Source organism: Hippopotamus amphibius, chromosome 1, assembly GCF_030028045.1.
Source record: "Hippopotamus amphibius kiboko isolate mHipAmp2 chromosome 1, mHipAmp2.hap2, whole genome shotgun sequence".
Taxonomy (NCBI): Eukaryota; Metazoa; Chordata; class Mammalia; order Artiodactyla; family Hippopotamidae; genus Hippopotamus; species Hippopotamus amphibius.
In genome coordinates this window covers 35,603,366-35,624,249 of record NC_080186.1, presented here as the reverse complement: position 1 = coordinate 35,624,249, position 20,884 = coordinate 35,603,366, and the positions used below count along the sequence as shown (strand labels likewise).

The following is a 20,884-nucleotide window of genomic DNA, read 5'->3' as shown; positions in this document are numbered from 1 at the left end:
ATTGTGGTTTTGATTTACATTTCTGTAATAATTAGTGAGGTTTCATTGTGCCTGTTGGCCATCTGCCCATCCTCTTTGGAAAAATGCCTATTTAGGTTTTATGTCCATTCTTTAATCAGGTCATTTTTTTTTTTTTGAATTTGAGTTTGTGAGCTGTTTATATATATTGGATATTAATCCCTGATTTGTCATACCACTTACAAATATTTTCTCCCATTCAGTAGGTTGTCTTTTCATTTTGTTGGTGGTTTCCTTTGCTGTGCAAAAGCCTTTACGTTTTATTAGGTTCCATTTGTTTTTATTTCCTTTGCTTTAGGAGACAGATCAAAAAAAATTCCACTACAATTTATGTCAAAAAGTGTTCTGCCTATGTTTTCCTTTAGAAGTTTTATAGTATCCAGTCTTACCTTTAAGTCTTTAATCCATTTTGAGTTTATTTTTGTATATGGTATTAGAGAATGTTCTAATTTCATTCTTTTACATGTAGCTATCCAGTTTTCCCAACACCACTTATTGAAGAGGCTTTCTTTTCTCCATTGTATATCCTTGCCTCCTTTGTCATAGATTAATTGACCATAAGTGCATGGGTTTATTTCTGGGCTCTGTATTCTGCTCCATTGATCTATGTGTCTGGTTTTGTGCCAGGACCCTACTGTTTTGATTCCTGTAGCTCTGCAGTATAGCCTGTAGTCAGGGGACATGATTTTTCCAACTCTGTTCTTTCTCAAAATTGTTTTGGCTATTTGGGGTCTTTTCTGTTTCCATACAAATTTTAAAATTATTTGCCCTAATTCTGTGAAAAATGCCACTGGTATTTTGATAGGGATTGCAGTGAATCTGTAGATTGCCTTTGGTAGTATGGTCATTTTCATAATATTAATTCTTCCAATTAATTCTTTCAACATGGTATATCTTTCCATCAGTTTGCATTGTTTTCAATGTCTTTCATCAGTATCTTACAGTTTTTCGAGTATTATTCCTAGGTATTTTATCCTTTTTGATGTGATGGTAAATGGAATTGTTTCCTTAATTTTGCTCTCTGATAGTTCATTGTTAGTATAAGAAGTGCAGCCTAGTCATTCTTGACCTGATGCCAGCCATGTGAATTTTACCTTATTGGATGCAGGATATTTGTGCATTCCCTAAGTATTTTTGAAGTGCTATTTAATTATTTAGAAATAGTTTGATCCTTTCTAGCCTTGCTTTTAAGCTTTGTAGGATTAGGTTAGAGGCAAAAATGGACTTTAGGGCTAATTTTGCCCCACTGCTAAGGCAATACCCTTCTGAGCTTGCTATGTGATGCCCCATGTATTATGAAATTTCCTCACTATTCCCAGCCCTGCGTGAGCTATAAAGATTACTCTGCCTGCTCCTTTCCAGTGGTTCTTTCCCTGGCCTCTAGTCATTTCCTCACACAAGCGCTTTAATCAGCTGAGGAGTCCAAGCAGTCCTCAGCAAATCTCCAGTGTACTCTCTGTGTGCAGCTCTCTCCTCTCTGGTATTCTGCCCATGAATTCTGGCTGCCTTGGTCTCCTCAAATTCTCAACTCTGTTTTCTCTTAGGAAGACTCCTGGGTTCTGTTTGGGTTCTCCTTCTCTGTGCTGTGGTCTAGAAATCCTGTCCAGGCCATTAGCTTGGGCAATTATAGAGCTAATCCCATTTGCTTCCCTTCTTTTAAAGACCAAGGTCCTGTGCTGCCTACTGTTCAATGTTTGAAAAAAAATTTTTTTTCACATATTTTGCCTATTTTTCAGTTGTTTTTCCTCCTTGCTTCACTTTTTCCTTATCTGGTCTAGACTTCACCTTTCTTAACTATTCAGTTTAGCCTGCCCAATGATCTTTCCATTGCACCCAAACCAAATCTCTCATTCCTGCCCAACCCTCTCTTCCTGAGCTCCAGACTTGTGTATCCAGCTGGCATCTCCACTTGGATATTCTACAGTTACCTGAAACTCAGGTTGCCTCACACAGAGTTCATTTTACCACCCTCACACATGCACAAGCTCCTCCTGTATTCTCTACCTTGATGAATGGTACCACTTTTCACCCAGCTGCCCAAGCTTGAAACCTGAGAGAATTCCTTGACTCCTGCTTCTCTCTTATTTCATTTAATTAAATACCATGTCCTTTTTTAAAATTTTTTTTATTTTTTAAGCTCTTTATTGGAATATAATTGCTTTACACCCTTGTACCAGCTTATGAGATACACCAAAGTCAATCAGCTGTATTTATACACATATCCCCATATCCCCTCCCTCCCGCGACTCCCCCCCACCCTCCCCGTCCCGGCCCTCTAAGGCAGCACCCGTCATCGACCATGTCCTTTTAATTTCTTCTTCTATATGGGTCTCAAATCCACTTACTTTTCTCCACTTCTCCCATCCCTGACTAAGCCAGCTTCGCTTCGCACCTTGGTTACTATGAACGGCCTTCTACCAGGTTTCCCTGCATCCTGTCTTGTCCCTTTCTAATGGATTCTCCATGCTGTAATCAGAGCTATCTTTCTATAAGATAAATATGCTTATGTCATAACTCTGCTTAAAACATGTGAAAGGCTTCTACTGTTCTCAGAATAAATCCCAGTCTCTTAGTTTACAAGGGCCTTCATGATCTGGCCCCAGTGACCACCCCAAGTTCACTTTTTGACTCCCTGCATCACCTCACCCTGCCCCTGCCACTTTCTATGCTTCAGCCAGACTGAACTACTTTATTTTCCTCCAAAGTATCTTTACCACTTCCAGGCCTTCATGCCTGCTTTTCTCTTCACTTAAAATATCATCTCCAACCCCTTTTCACATGGGTTATTTCCTACACATTGCCCCTAAATGACCCACAGTCACCTCAAACTCAGAATGCTGCAAATCAGACTTATCTTCACCTGCTCCCTGCCCCAGCCCTGTTTTGTTTCTTAGGTAATGGCATTACCATTCAGTGCCTCAAGAATAAAATTTTTGGTGTGCCCTACTTCTCTCATTTCTAAATACAGATCCTCCTCACTCTACCATGGTCACTGCTTTTGCTGGAGCCTTCACTGTTGCTTAGGCCATGCAGCAACCATGTAATCTGTCTCTGTCTTCCCAGCCCCATCTTCTGCCACCCCCTCCAGGCAGCCTTCATGCCTGAGACCTATTGCAGATTATGTTCCCTCAACTGTAATGCTCTCACTCTCCTTGCTGACTTGGTAAATTTCCACCCATCCTTCAAGATACAGCTGTCACCAAAGCTAAATCTAATAGACGTTTTTGTGGTACCACAAGGATCTTCATGATTTGCCCTTTACCTAACTTTCTGGCTCTGTCTTGTACTGTCTTCTCTCTAGGACACTGTGCTCTGGTCATTTTGGCCTTCTCTCAGTTCCCTGAACAATCCATGAGTTCTCTCAACATAGGCCTTTTTCTTAGAAGCAGTTCTTTCTGCCTGAAATATGTCCTCATCTCTTTATTTGGTTAATTCCTGCTCATCTTTTAGGCTCTAGTTCAAACGTACTCTCTTACTTATTTTTATTTTTTTTAGAAATTTTATTTATTTATTCCTTTTTTAATATTTATTTTATTTATTTTGGCTGTACCAGGTCTTAGCTGCGGCATGCAGGATCTTTTAGTGTGGCATGAAGGCTCATAGTTATGGCATGCGGGCTCCTTACTTGAGAAATGTAGACTCAGTTGTGGCACGCAGACTTCTTAGTTGTGGCATGCAGAATTCTTAGTTGTGGTGTGTGGACTTTAGTTGCGGCATGCATGTGGGATCTAGTTCCCCCACCAGGGATCAAACCCAGCCTCTCTGCATTGGGAGCGTGGAGTCTTACCCACTGGACCACCTGGGAAGTTCCCAAACATACTCTTTTAGAAGAGTATTCCTTGACCCTCCTGTCTGGCTTGTGCCCTTCCTACATGCTCCTTTCACACAGTGTACTCACGTGCCCTCATAGCAATTGCTCTCTTATACAAATGTTATTACACATTTATCAGACTATTTGACTGGTGGCTCTCCTCCACTAGACTAGAAGTTCTAAGTATTCACCTAACGTTGTGCTTGGCATGATAAATGAATGATGAATGACAACCCCTACTCTGATCTAAACCGTTAGCCTAAGTGTCCCCTTATCTGTACTCTCCACCAAACTTGTAGAACTTAATGCAGTTCTGCTAATTTGCTCAAGAGTCTGTAGTGCATATCTGTTGTTTCTATCCTCTTTTAGAAAAAACCCCCTTGAATTTCTTTCAGGGAACTACCCTTCAGCCATGGCAGGCAAGTGGTAAGACTATCAATGGGATTTGCCTGTACAAAGTGTGGGCAATTGACAAAAGCTAGGTTGGTTGGACTCCTTCTCTTGCAAGCTGAGTGATGGCAGGGAGAAAAGTAGCGTGCTAAAGAGAAGGACCACTAGGTCCAATCTAGATTCCCAGCACTGCCCTTGATGTTCTTTCTGAGGGTTGGCTGTTTGGTTTTGACTCTGTGGGTACCCATGTTCTTACAGTAAACTTCTTTCTCAAGTCAGGGTCAGATTCTGCTGCTTACAATAAATAATCCTAACTGCATGTATCTATATCTCTAGCACCTAATATAGGGTCTGGCATTGTTGGTGTTCCACACATATGTTGAATGAATGGAAGAATGAATGTGACCAAGTGACTAAGAGGATCTAGTGAGCAATCCTAAGACCTGATTCTTCGTCCTCCTCCGCCTCTTGCTGACTCTCCCAGTCACTAACCTGACCACCTTTTACAGTAGTGCTTCTCTTGCTCTGGCCATTTTTGGCTCCCAGCCCATCCAGCTGATTATATCAAAGTCGCCTGCCTATGGAGAGCTTGCCCTGGCTCTTCTTAGGTACTCTTCCCTAACTTCAGTTTCTGGCTTTACTTCGGGGTTCCTTTTTGATGACTCCAGATTTGTCTGGGTAATTCTCACCTGTCATTAATAAAAGCCTAAAACGTAATCTTCTCCACAACGATTTCTTGAGGCTCCTGAGTAACCCGTTACTGCCCCATTTCCAACTCAGCCAGAGATCTTATCTGACAAGCACTCTATTCTCATATTCACAAGCTGTTAACTGAATATGCCACATATTCCTAAGCTGTTACTGATGGTCTAAACTGTGCACAGTTCCTCACAGAGTTCCCTGACTAGCAGGAAAGCTTAAGTATAATCTTTAGGAAATATAAACCAGAATAGAAAGTGATCAGGAAGTCACAGGTATAATGTTCTGGAGATACAGCGGCAGAGCTTCTTACTGTTGGGTTTGGGTGAGGCTGCACATCCCAGAGCATCTCACAAATGTGTTCTTGAGTAGCATGTGAATTGAGCTTATACAATGGAAATGCTATTTTGAGTGTACCGACTCTTCAGGGACAATTCAACTCTGGGGAAGCTGGCAGTAAAGCCCAGGTCTCACCGGCAGTCCACTGATCCCAAATCTGTAATAAGAACAGAAGACCCTGGGACTCTCAAGTCATCAGACACAATGTGTGCTGATGTACAGCTCTCTCAGCACCTGAAGGTACCCTCCTCCCAGGTGTCAGAGCACAAGGGCACAGCTGCACAGTGAAGGAGAAATGCTTAGTCTGGTGGCTTAGGCTTCCTGCCTTGGCCAGGCTGGAAAGCCCAGCATTATAAAAACCCCTGACCAAGGAGGAGCGCATGTGTGTCCTTTGTTTGCCTGGCTCCAGGTGGGAAGTGGCATGACTGATGCCAATCTCTGCTCTTCTCCTCCTGCACCTGCACCAAGTTAGACATGCGAATGCATAAAGTTCCTGTTCAGATGCTTACAGTCCTTGAAATTAACCATTAACTCTTCCATTGCCATTTCAAAGGAATAAATTGGTGTTCTGAACCCATATAAACTCCTAGAAGGTTCAGAAACTGGACATAAAACAAAAGGAGGCCATGCACTAAAGTGTGTACATACCTGTATCAGGCAAAATTAATAAACTTACAAGGAGAAATATACAATGGGTCTCCTGTCATCATAATGGGAAACTCATAGACCACTGAAGAATCAGGCTCACAAAATCAATAAGAAATCAGAGATCTGAACAGAACAATGAATAAATTTCAACTAGCTGATATACAGAGTGCCTTACATCTGACAAGTGAAGAGTGCATATTCTTCTCAAGCATATATGGAACCCTTATGAAAACTGGCCGCCTGAGAGGCAAAACCCCTGAGATAAAAGTTAATAAACGTTGAAAAAAGCTCAAGCTTTTAACTTAAAAACTTAAAAATATTTATTTTTGTGTTTTACAGCAATTTGACATTTAGTACATTCCATAACACTTTGTATTTCATTTTGCTCATAATAATTCTATAATGTAAAGAAAATTATAAATGTTTTCACAATGCCCTGCTTAAAAACCCTGAGTACCCTCCTGTTTATCTTAGCAGGGTGTACAAATATTATCACTTTCTACTTACACTCTCATGTATAAATAGCTGGGAGTACAAGTACACAGCGATATCCTATCCTAGGATGAAGGGGGAGCTCCCTAAAAGAAAGTGTCCTACTCCAGCCCCACTCTCAGGCCACTGAGCCCCGAAATGGACTTTCAGGGAACACAGGTGCACATCGTGAGCCAACTGTGCATCGTAAACAGCCACCACAGATTCCCATGGGCTGTCACTGTGCTTAGCACAAAGCAGATGCTTATGAAATAACTGCTGTCATTGACAACGATGACTATTTCCCAGGAAGGCCAGTTTGAGGAACATTATTAAAGTAGATAAAGTTTAGTATATGGGACAAAAAGATGGACTTCATTCCATCAGAAAACTGCAGCACTTCATATTAGAATGCATATTAGAATGCACAAAAGCCAAGAAGCAGGATAGGCCTTTGGGCAAGAAAATTCTAAACACATAAGAGAAGAAGCTCTGCCTCCAGACCTTCTTTAAAGTGGTCTTTGGCTCCAGTCTCTGAGCTGTGATAAATGGCTCAGTGCAAAGGGCACAGGGGTAAATGGAATGAGGACCTATCCTAACCAAAACGGATCCCTCTTTTCTGAAGAAAAGGCACTGTACAGCTTCCAGTAAAAGTCATCGGCCACACTAAACGTAAGTAACGTGTGTCCTGGCTTGCCTGGAGGACGACGTGGGCAACAGTTGCAAATGGACTCTCGGACATGCCAGACCAAGGGAAGAACTGAGGGAACTGCTATTTATTGAGCATCTTCTGTGAATTCGTCCTGCTCTCAGTACTTTCACCTACACTCTCAGTTCGACCCTTACCACCCCTATGAGGCGGGTATTTTCTCCATTTTACAGAGGAGGAAACAGAGTCTTAGGAAATAATATGTTCAAGATCCCCAACCAGGGCGTGGGCCAGCTGGGTGCTGTTGAACCAACCCAGGTCTGGCTCTCCATCTTCTCTTCTTCACATTACGCTACACTGACTCTCAGAGGAAAACAAGAAAAGCAGACCCTCATGTTAGGAGAACTGCCATGAGAGCAATTATCTACCCTTACCTCCCACCCCCTGCCCCACGAACCATGGGAGCCCACACATGAACCATGGGAGCCCACAGAGGCCCGAGAGGGGCTGGCCAAAGTGCAAACATCTCCCACATCATCTCAAGTCAGGAAAATAAATCATACCGTAGGACCAATTAATCAAAGACAGACTAAAATAGGAAAAGCAGTTTTATAAAATAAACACTGAAAAATTCACTGACCTGGACTAAATTAACTGACCCAGTAAAATAAGTAAGACGTTCACAAACTGAAGTCCAGTCTCAAATGGGTGTACGTGGGTGTGGGGGAGGAGAGAGGCCTAGTGAGGAGATCCTGGTAAGACAGGGTCCCCCATGACTATGCACCCTCCACAGCACAGCTGTGATGGTAAGGGGTGCCAATGGAGCATAGAACCTCCACTGGTAGGTAGAAGCCCCATCCCAACGCAGGCGAAGAGGTCATGCACCATTTCTCTTCTGTCCTGGGAAGAAAAAGCAGATGTCTAGAGCTGGGCATGCAGTAAATTATGCTCTATTCATGATATCAAGTATGTCTAGACCATGCCAGGGCATCTTGTGCTAAGCCGCAGGATTATGAGGGACAGTATGTCAAAAGAGCAGCTGGGATGGGAAAGAGAAAAAATGGCTCACTCTGCAGTTTGTATCTGAAACTTCATGGAGCTTACCACCTAGTGGGCAGATATGTACAGATAACCACTAAGCACAGACACAGTCCTTCCCTCCACACAAAAATAACTTTTTCCCAGTTGTAGGAATAACATGAGCTTACTGTAAAAATCCAAATGTTAAAAAACTTTAAAAGAATGAAGTAAGAACCATTTAAAACTCCCATTATCTAAAGTTAACTTCTGCAAACATTTTGGTAAGTATCTTCCCAGAAATCTCTCTCCACAAATATATGTGTAAATGTGCATATACAGTTTTACTTACATGTGGCCTCAATATTCATGCTGTTTGTTCCTGTTTTGTTCACTTGACAATACGCTCGACATCTTCTATGTCAACAAATAAAATTGCATCATCATTTCTAAAGGCTGCACAGTACTCCACATTATGCACGTGCCATTATTTACGTAATCCTGAAGCATTCATTAAATGATGGACATTATTATTTCTGTTTTTCTACTCTTCAGTCAATACATATTCACTGAGCACCTATTATGTGCCAGGTACTGTTGCAAGTTCCAGGGACACAGTGATGAACAAGATAGGCAAGGCCCCCGGCCACATGAAGCCTACACCTTAGTTGAGGGGAGCAACTAAATAAGGTAAATAAGCAGATAATTTGAAGGAAGGATGAGTGCTAAGAAGAAATAAAGACATACCTGCTTAGGGAAGGGCTGAAATCAAGCCCTTCTCTTTAGATAAAGGGTTCTGGGAAGGCCTTCTTGCAGAGGTGATATTTAGACAGACCTGAGGCAGTCATGCAAAGCAAAAGGTAAGTGAGTACAAAGGCCCTGGGGCAGGAAGGGACCCGGAATATTCATGGAATGGCAGGAACACCTATGTGGCTTGAGGGCAGCATGGGACAAATGAACTAAAGTGAAAGTAAGATAATTAGACGGAAATTGGGGTAGGAGCCAGCAAGTAGGGCCCTGTACGGCACAGAGTTTGGACCTGGAGTGATTTCAGTGGGAACAAGACATGATCTGACTTACATTTTTAAAAGATGACTCTGACCACAACATGGAGAATGAACCACTGGGAGGCAACCAATAAGCACAGAGAGACCAGTTAGAAGATGTTTACTCGTCTGGGGGGGGAGGATGGTACCGTGGACAGTGATGCTAGAAAGAAGTGGCTGGACAAGGACACGCTGTGAAGACAGAAAACGTAGAAGGAATGATCAAGGTGGTCACTAGGTTTGTGGCGTGAACAATTTGGTAGGTGGGGAAGAAAATACGGGAAAGAAACAAGTTTTGGCATACAGAGCCTATATGTTTCATTAGATGTATACATAAGTGTTTTGTTTCGGGGACGGGGGGCCCTACTGTGAATTTTTTTCTAATTTCTGATTTTCAATTGTTCATTGCTAGCATACAGAAATACAATTAATTTTCTGCATTTTGATTTTGTATCCTTTTATCTTGTTAAACTCAGTCATTAGTTCTAGGAGTTTTTTAAAATAGATTCCTTGGGATTTTCTATGTAGACAATCATGTCAACTATTAAGACGGTTAGTTTTCTTTTTTTTTTTTTAAGACGGTTAGTTTTATTTTTATTTTTATTTTTTAAAAAATTTATTTTATTTATTTATTTAGTTGGCTGTGTTCGGTCTTCGTTGCTGCCCACCGAGCCACCTAGGAAGTCCCAAGACGGTTAGTTTTATTTCTTCCTTTCCCACCTGTATTTTTTTAAATTTCTTTTTCTTCTTACTGCACGGGCTAGGACTTTCAGGAGTGGTTCTTGATCTCAGGAGGAGAACAGTCTTTTACCATTAAGTGTGATGTTTGCTGTAGGTTTTTTGTAGATGCCCTATATTATCAGACTGAAAAAGTTCCCTTCTAAGTTTGTTGAGAATTTTTATCATGAGTCGATGTTGAATTTTGTCAGATGCTTTTCCTTTAATTGACATGACCATGTAGTTTTTCTTCTTCAGACAGTTAATATGGTAGACTATACTGATTGATTTTTTAAAGTAAATTTATTTATTTATTTATTTATTTATTTTTATTGGCTGTGTTGGGTCTTCGTTGCTGCACACGGGCTTTCTCCAGTTGTGGCAAGTGGGGGCTACTCTTTGTTGTGGTGCATGGGGTCCTCATTGTGGTGGCTTCTCTTGTTGCGCAGCACAGGCTCTAGGCACGTGGGCTTCAGTAGTTGCGGCACATGGGCTCAACAGTTGTGGCTCACGGGCTCTAGAGCATAGGCTCAATAGTAGTGGCACATGGGCTTAGTAGCTCTGCAGAATGTGGGATCTTCCTGGGGGCAGGGATTGAACCCATGTCCCCTGCATTGGCAGGCGGATTCTTAACCACTGCACCACCTAGGAAGTCCCTATGCTGACTGATTTTTGAATGTTGAACCAGCCTTCCATTCCCAGGATAAACCCTACTTGGGCACCAAATTTGGGAAGTTTAGGTCATTATTTCTTCAAACATTTCTTCTGTACTGCATTCTTTCTCTCCTGGGACTCCAATGACACAGATGGTAACCCTTCCAGTATTGTCCCATAAGTCACCGTTCAACTTCTTTCACCTTTTTTCTTCTGTTGTTCAGATTGGAGAGTTTCTACTGCTTTATTTTCAAGTTTACTGATTCTTTCCTCTGTCACCTCCATTTTGTGATTGAGCCCATTCAGTGGAGTTTTTAAATTTTCAGTTATTGTATTTTTTTCTTGTATCTCCATTTGGTGTATATATATATTTTTTTCTCTTGTATCTCCATTTGGTATATATGTATATATGTTTTTCTTGTATCTCCATTTGGTGTGTGTGTGTGTGTGTGTGTATATATATATATATATATATATATATATATATATATATAGGGGTTTTTTTGGCTAACACTTTCTTTCCATTCATGTCAACAGTGCTTACCCTTACTTTTGGGAGCATTTTTTTTTTTTACTAGTTTACTTACTAGATTACCAGTTTATTATGAAAGGATTCAACTCAGGAACGGTCAGATGGAAGAGACGGAGGAAAGGGGCCAGGAGCATTTGTATAAAAGTTACTTTAAACTCTGTCAGATTATTCCAGCAACTGTGTCATCTCAGCATCAGCATCTATTGACCATCTCTCCCAGGCAAGTTGAGGTTTTCCTGGTTCTTCATATGATAATTCATTTTAGATTGTATCCTATATATTTTGAATATTATGTCATGGAACTTTAGGTCTTATTTAAATTCATTGGAGAATGTTTATATTTTTGTTTTACCAGACAATCAACCAGGTTGGATTTAGGTGGCAAGTTCTGACCAGCCTTCTCTGAGTTGTGGTTTCAATGCCAGTTCCATTTTCAAAGTCTGTTCAGGTATGTGCACCACCCAGCATCCAGTCTGGGACTCAGGTGGTGGTCTATCCCTTAGTTCAGCTCTCAGTCTTTGGTGTGTTGGTCAGAATCAGATGCACACATGCACAGCTCAGGTTAGCCAAGAAGTTCATATACAACTCTATAGAGTCGCTTTCCTGAACTCCTTCCTCTTTGTTCTCCTTGTACTTTCGAGTTCATTGAGGCTCCCCTTCTTGGTCTTCTGGCCAGAAAGCTAGGGTTTTAGTTACACTTTCTGCCACACATTTCTGGAACTTACCCAAATCTGGGACCAAGCAGCAGGAAGGCAGAGAGAGAAAAAAGCAACTGGATTTCACCCCATCCTCTTGGGGTTATAGAAAAGATATGGTCAAAGAAAAAGGTTTCCCTTCCTCAGTTTTAGGTGCTTGAAGGCTCCACCGCTGCTACTGGGCACTGACATCACCACCACTGAGGGGACTGCCTGGGGACCAAGGCAGGAGAAGACAGAGGGAAAGAATGACCACTGGGGTTTCTGCCTCTGTCTGAGCCTCAGACCCCTCTCCCACCCAGAGCCATAACTAGAGGTCTTCTGGAATTCTCTCCATTTGTTCCCTGGTGTCCACTCTGTTTGTGCCCAGGTTTTGGGCTGCCATGGGTCCAGGACATGGGATAGCAGAGGAGAAATGAGAAATTCACTGCTAGTGTGGTAGTATTTCTAATTCTAATTTTTTCCCCCAATCTGTCTACTACTATTTATATTTCAGAGTCTTCAAATAGCTGCTAAAAGCATTCTGTCCAGGCTTTTAGCTGCATTCAATGACAGAGATAGATTCTTACACGTGTATCTTGTATATATATCCTGGTATATATATATATATATATCTTGTATATATATCCTGGTATATATATATATATACACACACATACACACACACACACACACACGCGCGCGCGCGTGCAGAAAATATACCTAGGGGAGGAAATGCCAAGTCATGGATACGTACATATTCAAATTTAGCTAGGCACTACCATAGTTGTTTCCAAAGTGGTTGTAATCAACTTACTCACTGACCAGTAGAGACTCAGAGTTTCCACTTGTATCACATCCTCAACAACCTTGGAACATCAAGCTTCTCAATTTTCCTATTTTGGTAGATGTGCAGTGGTATCTCACTGAAATGCTAATTTGCATTTCCCTAGATACTAATACAATCGAATGCCTTTTATAGGATTATTGGCTATTTGGATTCCTCTTTTGTGAAATGCCTGTTCGGATTTTTTCTTCTTTCTATACTGGGTTGTATCTTTATTCGCATTGATTTTTGTAGTTCTTTCTTCTGGAAACAAACCCTTTGTTGGCTATTTGTGTTATAGATATCTTTTTTCACTCTGCCTTTATGCTCTCTTAATGGTATCTTTTGATTAACAGAAGTTCTACTTTAATGTAATAAAACTGATCAATCTTTTCCTATGTGAATTGACACAACTCTGTCAATTCACTCTTTCTATCTGTCCATTCTGTCATAAAGCAACCTCTCCAGTCTCAGCATTTCAGGGGGGACACCTCCAGCATCAAGGTATGAGACAGCAAGATGGCAAGGCAGAGAGTGCAGGCTCTAGGACTGGACAGATATGAATGGTCCTGGACAGGACATGTCAAGTCTTTGAGTATTAAGTTTCTTTACCTATAATTAAAGATGTACTATCCACCTTGCAAGATGTGCGTAAAGCGCTTAGCTTTGGTGTTTTCAGTGTTGGCACACAGTAGGCTCTATTCTCTGAACATCCTTCCCCTTGTCCACATTGGTACAATGGCCCGAACCTCATGGCTGCTTTGTGAAACATCAATCTGCTGCGGTCAAGGACAGCAAAATGGGTTAATTGCCTTCCGCAGGGCAGGAAAGTCTCCCTGTTACTCACAGGCAGCACCGATGGTATGAGGACCACCATCTTCAACTAAAAATTAAGACCTGATGCATAGAGATGCTCTCCTCACGAGGTGAAGTCATTCTGGGGCTCCCATAGGGACACGATGGCAGCAAGTGGAAGAATCAAAGTATCTTCTCTTTCTGTTCACTGCCAATAGCACAGTGGTGTGGAGCAGGCAGACTGCCTCAGACAGGGGACAGCTGAGCTCCAATGAGCCTGGGTAATTTCTGTCAAAGCAGCGGGTGTGCTGATTTGTGTGTCCTGCACTGTCAACACAGGGAAGAGGGGGAGTATGTTGGCCTGCATGTGCTTCAGCACGAGTGCACAGTACCGTGCCCCTCCAGGAGGAGGTGTGTTTTTGAGTATATGAGCGTGCGTGTGAACATGCAACAGGGTGTATCTCCTCAGTAAACTGTGATACTCTCACCAGCCTGGCATGCTGCTGGAGACCAGCGTGCTCAGAGCTTGGGGTCTCTCAATGTCCTCTGCCCTACTCTCTGAGACAGGATATGTGCACAGGAGACAGACACCTTTTTCTATGATCCTGGACCACCCTGAATGAGGAAGGGGCATCTACTGCAAATTCCTTGGTACACACTGTTAAAGCAACTGGTGAAGTCTTCTGGATATTGTATCCCACTGCTGCTTCCTAGACCATGGGTCACTAGAAAAGCTTCTTGGGATCTTCCTACAATACTGAAATATTCCATTGCCCTCCCAGACACTCCCTCCCCCACCTCATTAGGCTCCACATCAAATGTGGCCAGTGCTGAGTGCTGAAAGGATAATAGAAGGGGAGGGGTTGGTACCTGAGCCTAGTGTTTGTCCAGCGGAGTCAAAGGAAAGAACCACTGAATCTGCAACACAAGAGGACAAATTCATTTCTTTCTCTTTCTTATAGTAAAAACAAAACAAAACAAAACAAAAAAAACAAGCTCCCACTGGCTTTGCCCAAATCCTCCCCCAAGGAAAAGTCAAGTGGACTGGAATTCAGCTGCACAGACAGCCTTCACCCATCCGTCCCACCCATCCACTGGGCCAGGAGGCCCTGCCACGCCCAGCCCCAGCCTCGTGCCACTGGGAGGAACATCTCAGGGCACAGACATGCCCCAAATTCTCCAGAGGCATTTCCTGCCTAATTAGGGGACACATTTACTTCTTTTTCCTTCTCATAGTGAAAATAAAATTAAAGCAAAAGAAAACTTTCCTCCTGCATCTGGTTATAGGCACTAACATTACCCTTTGACTTGTTTTCTTTTCCTATTCATAAACCCAATTGTTTATTATTTCATCCGCCAAAAGGCATAAAGTGACTTATAGGAAATTACAGTACACACTGTAATTTAAAAATGAAGAAGTCAAAGGAAGGAAAAATATTATATAGTCAGGGGAATGTTAATGCACAAAATGCATGCCATGAGGACATAAACAAATGCTACAGGTAGAATCAAAGAACCCTAAGCTCCCAAATAGCTAAAGAAAAAGAGAAAGTAAAAAAGATTGAGTGCTCACAATACATACATTCATTCATTTACTCAACTGTTCAGTAAATATTTATTAGGCATCTACTATGGGCAAGATATTCTACTATGACTTTTCAATCCAGATGCAAATAAAAAAAGGCATGGTCTCTACCCTCATGGATCTGTCATCAGTCTAAGAGGAAAAAAAAGTTATCCAACAACAAGTTATTCAACTAAAAACTGATTAAGTAAAAAGGAAGAGTGCTGAGAAAGTTTCTATTAGGAGCTAGACCGAGTTTGAAAGGGGAGTGCGTGTTGGTTAGGGAAGTCTCCCCTAAAGAAGTGACAATTGAACTAAGAGCTGAAGGATAAGTAAGGGTTAAGCCCGGCAAGGAGGGAATGGGCATTCCGGGCAGAGAGGATGCTCTGTGGGGAGACTGGAAGCAGGATGGGACAGGGTGCCTCAGTGCAAACAGAAGAGCAAAGTATAAAAGCAACATAACCCCAGAGACCCCAATCTCAAAAGGGATCACATTCAAAAGGCCTGCTCACTACAAGGAATGCTGGCTGGCTGTGTATAGGACCAGTGTCTACACCCTAGATCCTTCAGATCTCAAGCACATGTCATTTTTTCTTATTGCATATGGAAATCTGACACAAGAGTTACCATAATTGTAAGTAACATCTGTCCCCACTGCTAGACTATAAACTCCGTAAAGGCAGACACTATATCTGCTTTATTCACTGCTGTGTTACCAGCATAACATCGGGCAGGCAATAACTACTCACTGAATGACAGCACCTCAAGAAATGGATGGACCTCAACTCCTTCAAGGTAATTCTTCATAAACACTTTTTCTCATAATCAAGTGTTTACTAAGTGGGTAGCAGAGAGATGGAGGACACAGTTTTTGGCAGTTTTTGTACTGCCAGTTAAGGGCAGATCCATATGCTTTGAAACCTACCAAGTAAAAGGTAGCGTTGACTTTTTTTCCCCCACAAATATGTAGAAGCACAATTAGAACACGTGGCTAATCAGATAGGTGACCATCCTACTTTGCTACTAAGACCCAACGCAAATCGTCCCCTCTTCTTGAAGCCTTCCTGACCAATTCTGCTCCTTCTCTTTAGGCCATCATTGCACTGCTATTATGGCATTTATTATACTGTATTATAATGCTTGTTTACTACTCTTCTTCTCTCATTAAACTGCAACTGACCTGAGGACAAGGATGTCTATTCATTTTGAGGCTCTGATGCCTAGTGCAGTGACTGACACACAGAAAGTGGCCAATCTGTTCAGTAAACAAAGGACTAGACTAGTAAATGTCTCTGCCTTCTTTCAAAGGTGATGTTGTCTGAGTGATACTTCACAAACTGGGGAGGGGAGTGATCCCTTCTGCATAGAGATTCTCATTCAATTCAAGTCAACCTTGAAATGCCCTTGTACCATGAAAATTCAGAGGTTCAAGCCTGGCCTCATCCTCTGAAGATAAAAGCATTCCCACAAAGCAGTGCAGGGAGAATAAGAAAAGGGCCCTAGGCGCTTTCTAGGTGAGATCACATTCACCTGGAGAAGATTAGGAATGCCTTTCCGAGGTGTTGACTACCCCAGATGAGCAACAATAAAAACAGCATCTCAAATTTTTATTACAGTTGGCAAGTATTTTTCCAATTGCAATTTACCTTCTTTGTACTCACAGGCAGTCCTGAAATAATCTCTTAAAGTTTTCAAGCTAAATGGAAAGAATAAGGCTACAAGTTAGCTAAAAGACTAAAACTTTAGGAGTAAAAGAAAGAAAAACTAAATGTGAACAACGGTTGTCTCTGGGTGAAAGAATTATACATATTTATTCTCTGTATTTTTGAAAAATTTCTAGGGTGAACATGTAACTTGCATTATCAGAAAAAAAAAGTTAAAAAAGAACTCTTTAATCCAACTCTATGATTTTAACCTTTAACTCTCTGGTATCAATGCAAAAGGACGGGAAGAAGGTTCTTTTCTTGATTTCCTTCATTTTTCACTGTACATACTGAAAAGCTATTCAGCTTTTCCCCTTAGTTATACTGAGGTCATCCTTACATTTCATGACAAATATACCTCAGCAACCTCAATTCCTAAATAGACTGGCTTTAAAAAAATTCTTTTCTTGGGCTTCCCTGGTGGAGCAGTGGTTGAGAGTCTGCCTGCCAGTGCAGGGGACACGGGTTCGATCCCTGGACCAGGAGGATCCCACATGCCATGGAGCAAATTAGGCCCATGTGCCACAACTACTGAGCCTGTGCTCTGGAGCCCGCAAGCCACAGCTGCTGAGCCCACACGCTGCAACTACCAAAGCCCGCGCGCCTAAGGCCCATTCTCCGCAATGGGAGAAGCCACCACACTAAGAAACCAGCGCACCACAACAAAGAGTAGCCCCTGCTCTCCACAATTAGAGAAAGCCCGTGCGCAGCAACGAAGACACAACATTGCCAAAAATTTTTTTTAAAAATTTTAAATTCTTTTCATCTTCCTTCTCACAAATATTATCAAGTGCCTATTATGTGCCAGGCCTGGTGCCAATATTAGAGATATGGAGCTGAATAGGAGCTGGTCTTTGCCTTCCAACCAAGGAAGCAGACAGGTTAACAGGCACTTAAAATAAAACTAAAGTGTGATAAGAGTGTGCAGTGGGCAAGCACCAAACTGATGACAGTCTCACTGGAAAGAAAAGGTTGGGGTTTTTGTAAATATTACTTCCAGTGGTAGTGGAATGCACCCAAGAGCATGTGTCTTTAAACTGCAGAAGATGCAGGTGAGAGGGCAGAGACTTCAGGAAAAAGTTAGGGACACATATCACGTTTTGTCTAAGTTCAGATGGATGTTGCTTTGAGCATTTACGGCAGAGATTTGAGAATCAGTCTGGCCATTCATTTTTTGTGTTTATTCTAAAGGATGTAAGATCATGTGAGTTATAAACCACTTTGACAGCTAAAGGAAAAATTCAGTGTTCAACAAATTGAGAAGTTTGTTTTGCAAGAAACGGAGCAAGAATATCCAGCCTTCTCCCTCTCAGGCTAACAAATATGTCATTTTTATTTCAAGCAGCCTGGGCTCCAGCTGTTCCTGGCTCCCAGGCCAGAGGTGGCCATGTGGTGTGCTATACAAGTGACCAAACAGAATTCCAGACCAAAGCACAACAGAGCATTGCTGCACATGACTTTGTTCAGTGAGGAAACCTAGAATTTACTGGAAACCTTTTATTATGGTCAGATGTTTCCTGTGTCTGGTTTCTGAAGCGGATAAAAAGAATATAAAGGGAGGATGAAGAATGAGGCTCAGTCTTTCAAGTCATTGGAAAGGCTTCCAAAAGTCAGATTATGCAGTGAACAAGTTACATTTTGGGTACTACCTGTCATGGTACACATTCAACACACATATTCTGCTGGCCACCATGTGTAAGCCCTAGAGACGTGAGAACGAATGGAAAAAAATTATTCCCTCAAGTAGCTTGCAACCTAATAGGTAAAATAAAAACACATATAAAGCTAAGCATTCCACAGTTAACAACACTGTATTTTATACTTGAAATCTGCTAAGAGATCTTAAATGTTCTTACCACACGCACACATGCAGGAAGGTAACTATGTGAGGCGATGGTTGTGCTAACTAAGCTTGCTGTGGTCATTATTTCACAATATGCACATTTTGCAAACGATCGCACTGTACACCTGAAACTTACACACTGTTATCTGTCAATTATATCGTAATAAAGCTGAGGGGGGAAAAAGCTAAGTATAATGTACAGGTATGGAAATAAGGATAATGAGGGAGATATTTCTTTGTTCATTAATTCAACATAACTACTATACACCAGACTTAGGGATACAAGAGTAAAGAAGAACAAGAATGCTCCTGCTCTCAAGGAATTTATATTTTAGTCAGGGAGACTGAAAAAAAAAAAATAAACAAATAAATGAACAAAATTTCTGACAGTGATAAGTGCTATGAAGAGTATCTAATGATGTAACAGTGACCACAGGTGGAAGTACAGGCAATGCTAGTTTGGGTGTTTCGAGAAGGCTTCTCTGAGGAGGTGACATAGGGCTAAGATCGGAAGATAGGAGCCCATCAAGAAAAGACCAAGAGAAAAAGAGTTCCGGGTGGAAGGAAAGCAAGTACAGCAATCTTGGTACATTTAAGGAACAGAGAGAAGGCCAGTGTTGCAGGAATGGAGAGCATGAAAAAGACAAGGAGGGTGGAAAACAAGGTCAGAGAGGAAGGCAGGAGCCAGATCTGTAGGAGGCCTTACATAGGAGGCCATAGAGAGACGTCTGCACTGTATTTCAATAGCAGAGAGAAGCTGCTGCTGAAAACTAGGGGAGTAACATGATCTGATTTATACTCTTAAACATAAACTTTCACTGCTAAGCAGGAACTAAATGGACTGTTCTGGCAACAGAGTAAAAGGTAGATTAGGTGAGCGAGACTGAAGGCCAGGAGACTGGTAGAAGAGAATGCAACATTCCAGATGAGAAGGGATGGTGGCCTGAACCAAGGCAGTGGCAACAGGAATCAAGGGAAAAAAGGGTGTTGATAATGTTTAAAAGGAAACATTTACAGGACTAGTGACTTGTGCGACATAAGTAAGAGATTAGGAAGAAGGAGGATTATATCTACATTCTGGGCTTGGGCAAAGCTTAAATGGCTGTAGCCTTCATCTAAACCACAGGACTCTGTCTCTCCTCTGGTCAGACAACTGGACCACAGGTGAGCACCTGACCCAAGAGAAGGCAATCCACAGACTGACCATCCATCTAAAAGGCACATAGGTTCCACCTTTTGGAGATTTGAATTGGGATGCACAGAGAGTTGGGGCTGTTGGCAGGAGATATGAGCAGACAAGCAATGAAGAGCAGAGGCTGAGATGCTATGGGTTGGACTTGATGCTGGGCCTTGGGGTCCACCTTAGTGGCAGAGCATCGCAGTGAAGAGCCACAATCCTGCAGCCGAGGGCAACAAGACACCTTAAAGAACTGCCTTGGATCCAGAATATTCTTCCAGTGCCAGTCAGCTATCTCACAGATCATCTTTCCACGAGACCTTGGGGTTTAGCTCTTTCTCAGTTCCCTCGAGCATTAGCCTATATGAGATTCTCATTTTCAAGTCTCTTGCTATCTCGGAGCTGTCTATAGTCTCAGTGGGTTCACCTCCTCTACCTTACAGCCCTCATGCTTTAATAACCAGAAGCACTTTCTGCCTTCCCAGTGACCTGCTCCAAGCACCACTTACTCTGAGGGTCTAAATCTCAGGAGAAGTAGAAGGCCCTCCTTGGACCTGAGGTCTAAGCTGTGTGCTTGAGACTTCCTTGGTGGCACAGTGGTTAAGAATCCACTTCCCAATGCAGGGGACACAGATTCGATCTCTGGTCCGAGAAGATCCCACATGCCACAGAGTAACTAAGCCTACACTCTAGAGTCTGTGAGCCACAGCTACTGAGCCCACGTGCTACAGCTACTGAGGCCTGTGCACCTAGACTTCGTGCTCTACAACAAGAGAAGCCACAGCAATGAGAAGCCCGTGCACTGCAACGAAGAGTAGCCCCGACTCGCTGCAACTAGAGAAAGCCCACGCACAGCAACAAAGACCCAACGCAGCCAAAAAAAAAAAAAAAGCTGTGTTCTCCAATCTAACTTTATGAAAGAGTTCTCAACTTTGGGGATTTACTAGTCCATCAGCAAAACTGATACTTCAATAGCCATATGGCTACCTGTGTTTTAGTCTTCTTTCTCCACTGCTTAGATCCTGGGGGAATCTAACTCATAGTCTGAGCCCCTCAATTTATTCCCTCTAAACCCTAATCCCAAACAAACAAAACATGAGTAAGTGAGATTTCTGAAGATATACAGAGAAAAAAGGCCTGAGGACAGAAAACAAAGCACAACCATTGACTTAGGGGAATGTGGAAAATGGAAGAGAAATCAGTGAAATAATCAGAGAAAGGAGTAGCAGGACAGAGGAAGCCAGGAGAGGTAAGAATTGTTTATAAAAAGGAGTATCCATATGTGACAAAGAGGTGGAAGAAGCTGATGGA

At 42.2% G+C, this 20,884-nt stretch overlaps 1 protein-coding gene across 6 annotated transcripts in view; it reads right to left on the bottom strand.

Annotated features, from left to right (window-relative positions):
- ST3GAL3 (ST3 beta-galactoside alpha-2,3-sialyltransferase 3) overlaps nucleotides 1-20,884 on the bottom strand; it is a 220,692-nt gene that overhangs the window by 104,059 nt on the left and 95,749 nt on the right. For 3 of the 6 annotated variants that reach the window (XM_057708239.1, XM_057708247.1, XM_057708255.1), the window contains exon 3: nucleotides 14,157-14,204. In XM_057708239.1, coding sequence (XP_057564222.1) covers nucleotides 14,157-14,204 — 48 coding nt within the window. Of the gene's footprint in view, nucleotides 1-9,122; nucleotides 9,646-14,156; nucleotides 14,205-16,496; nucleotides 16,547-20,884 lie in introns of those variants that run through there. The other 3 variants (XM_057708223.1, XM_057708231.1, XM_057708262.1) reach the window with 2 other exon arrangements.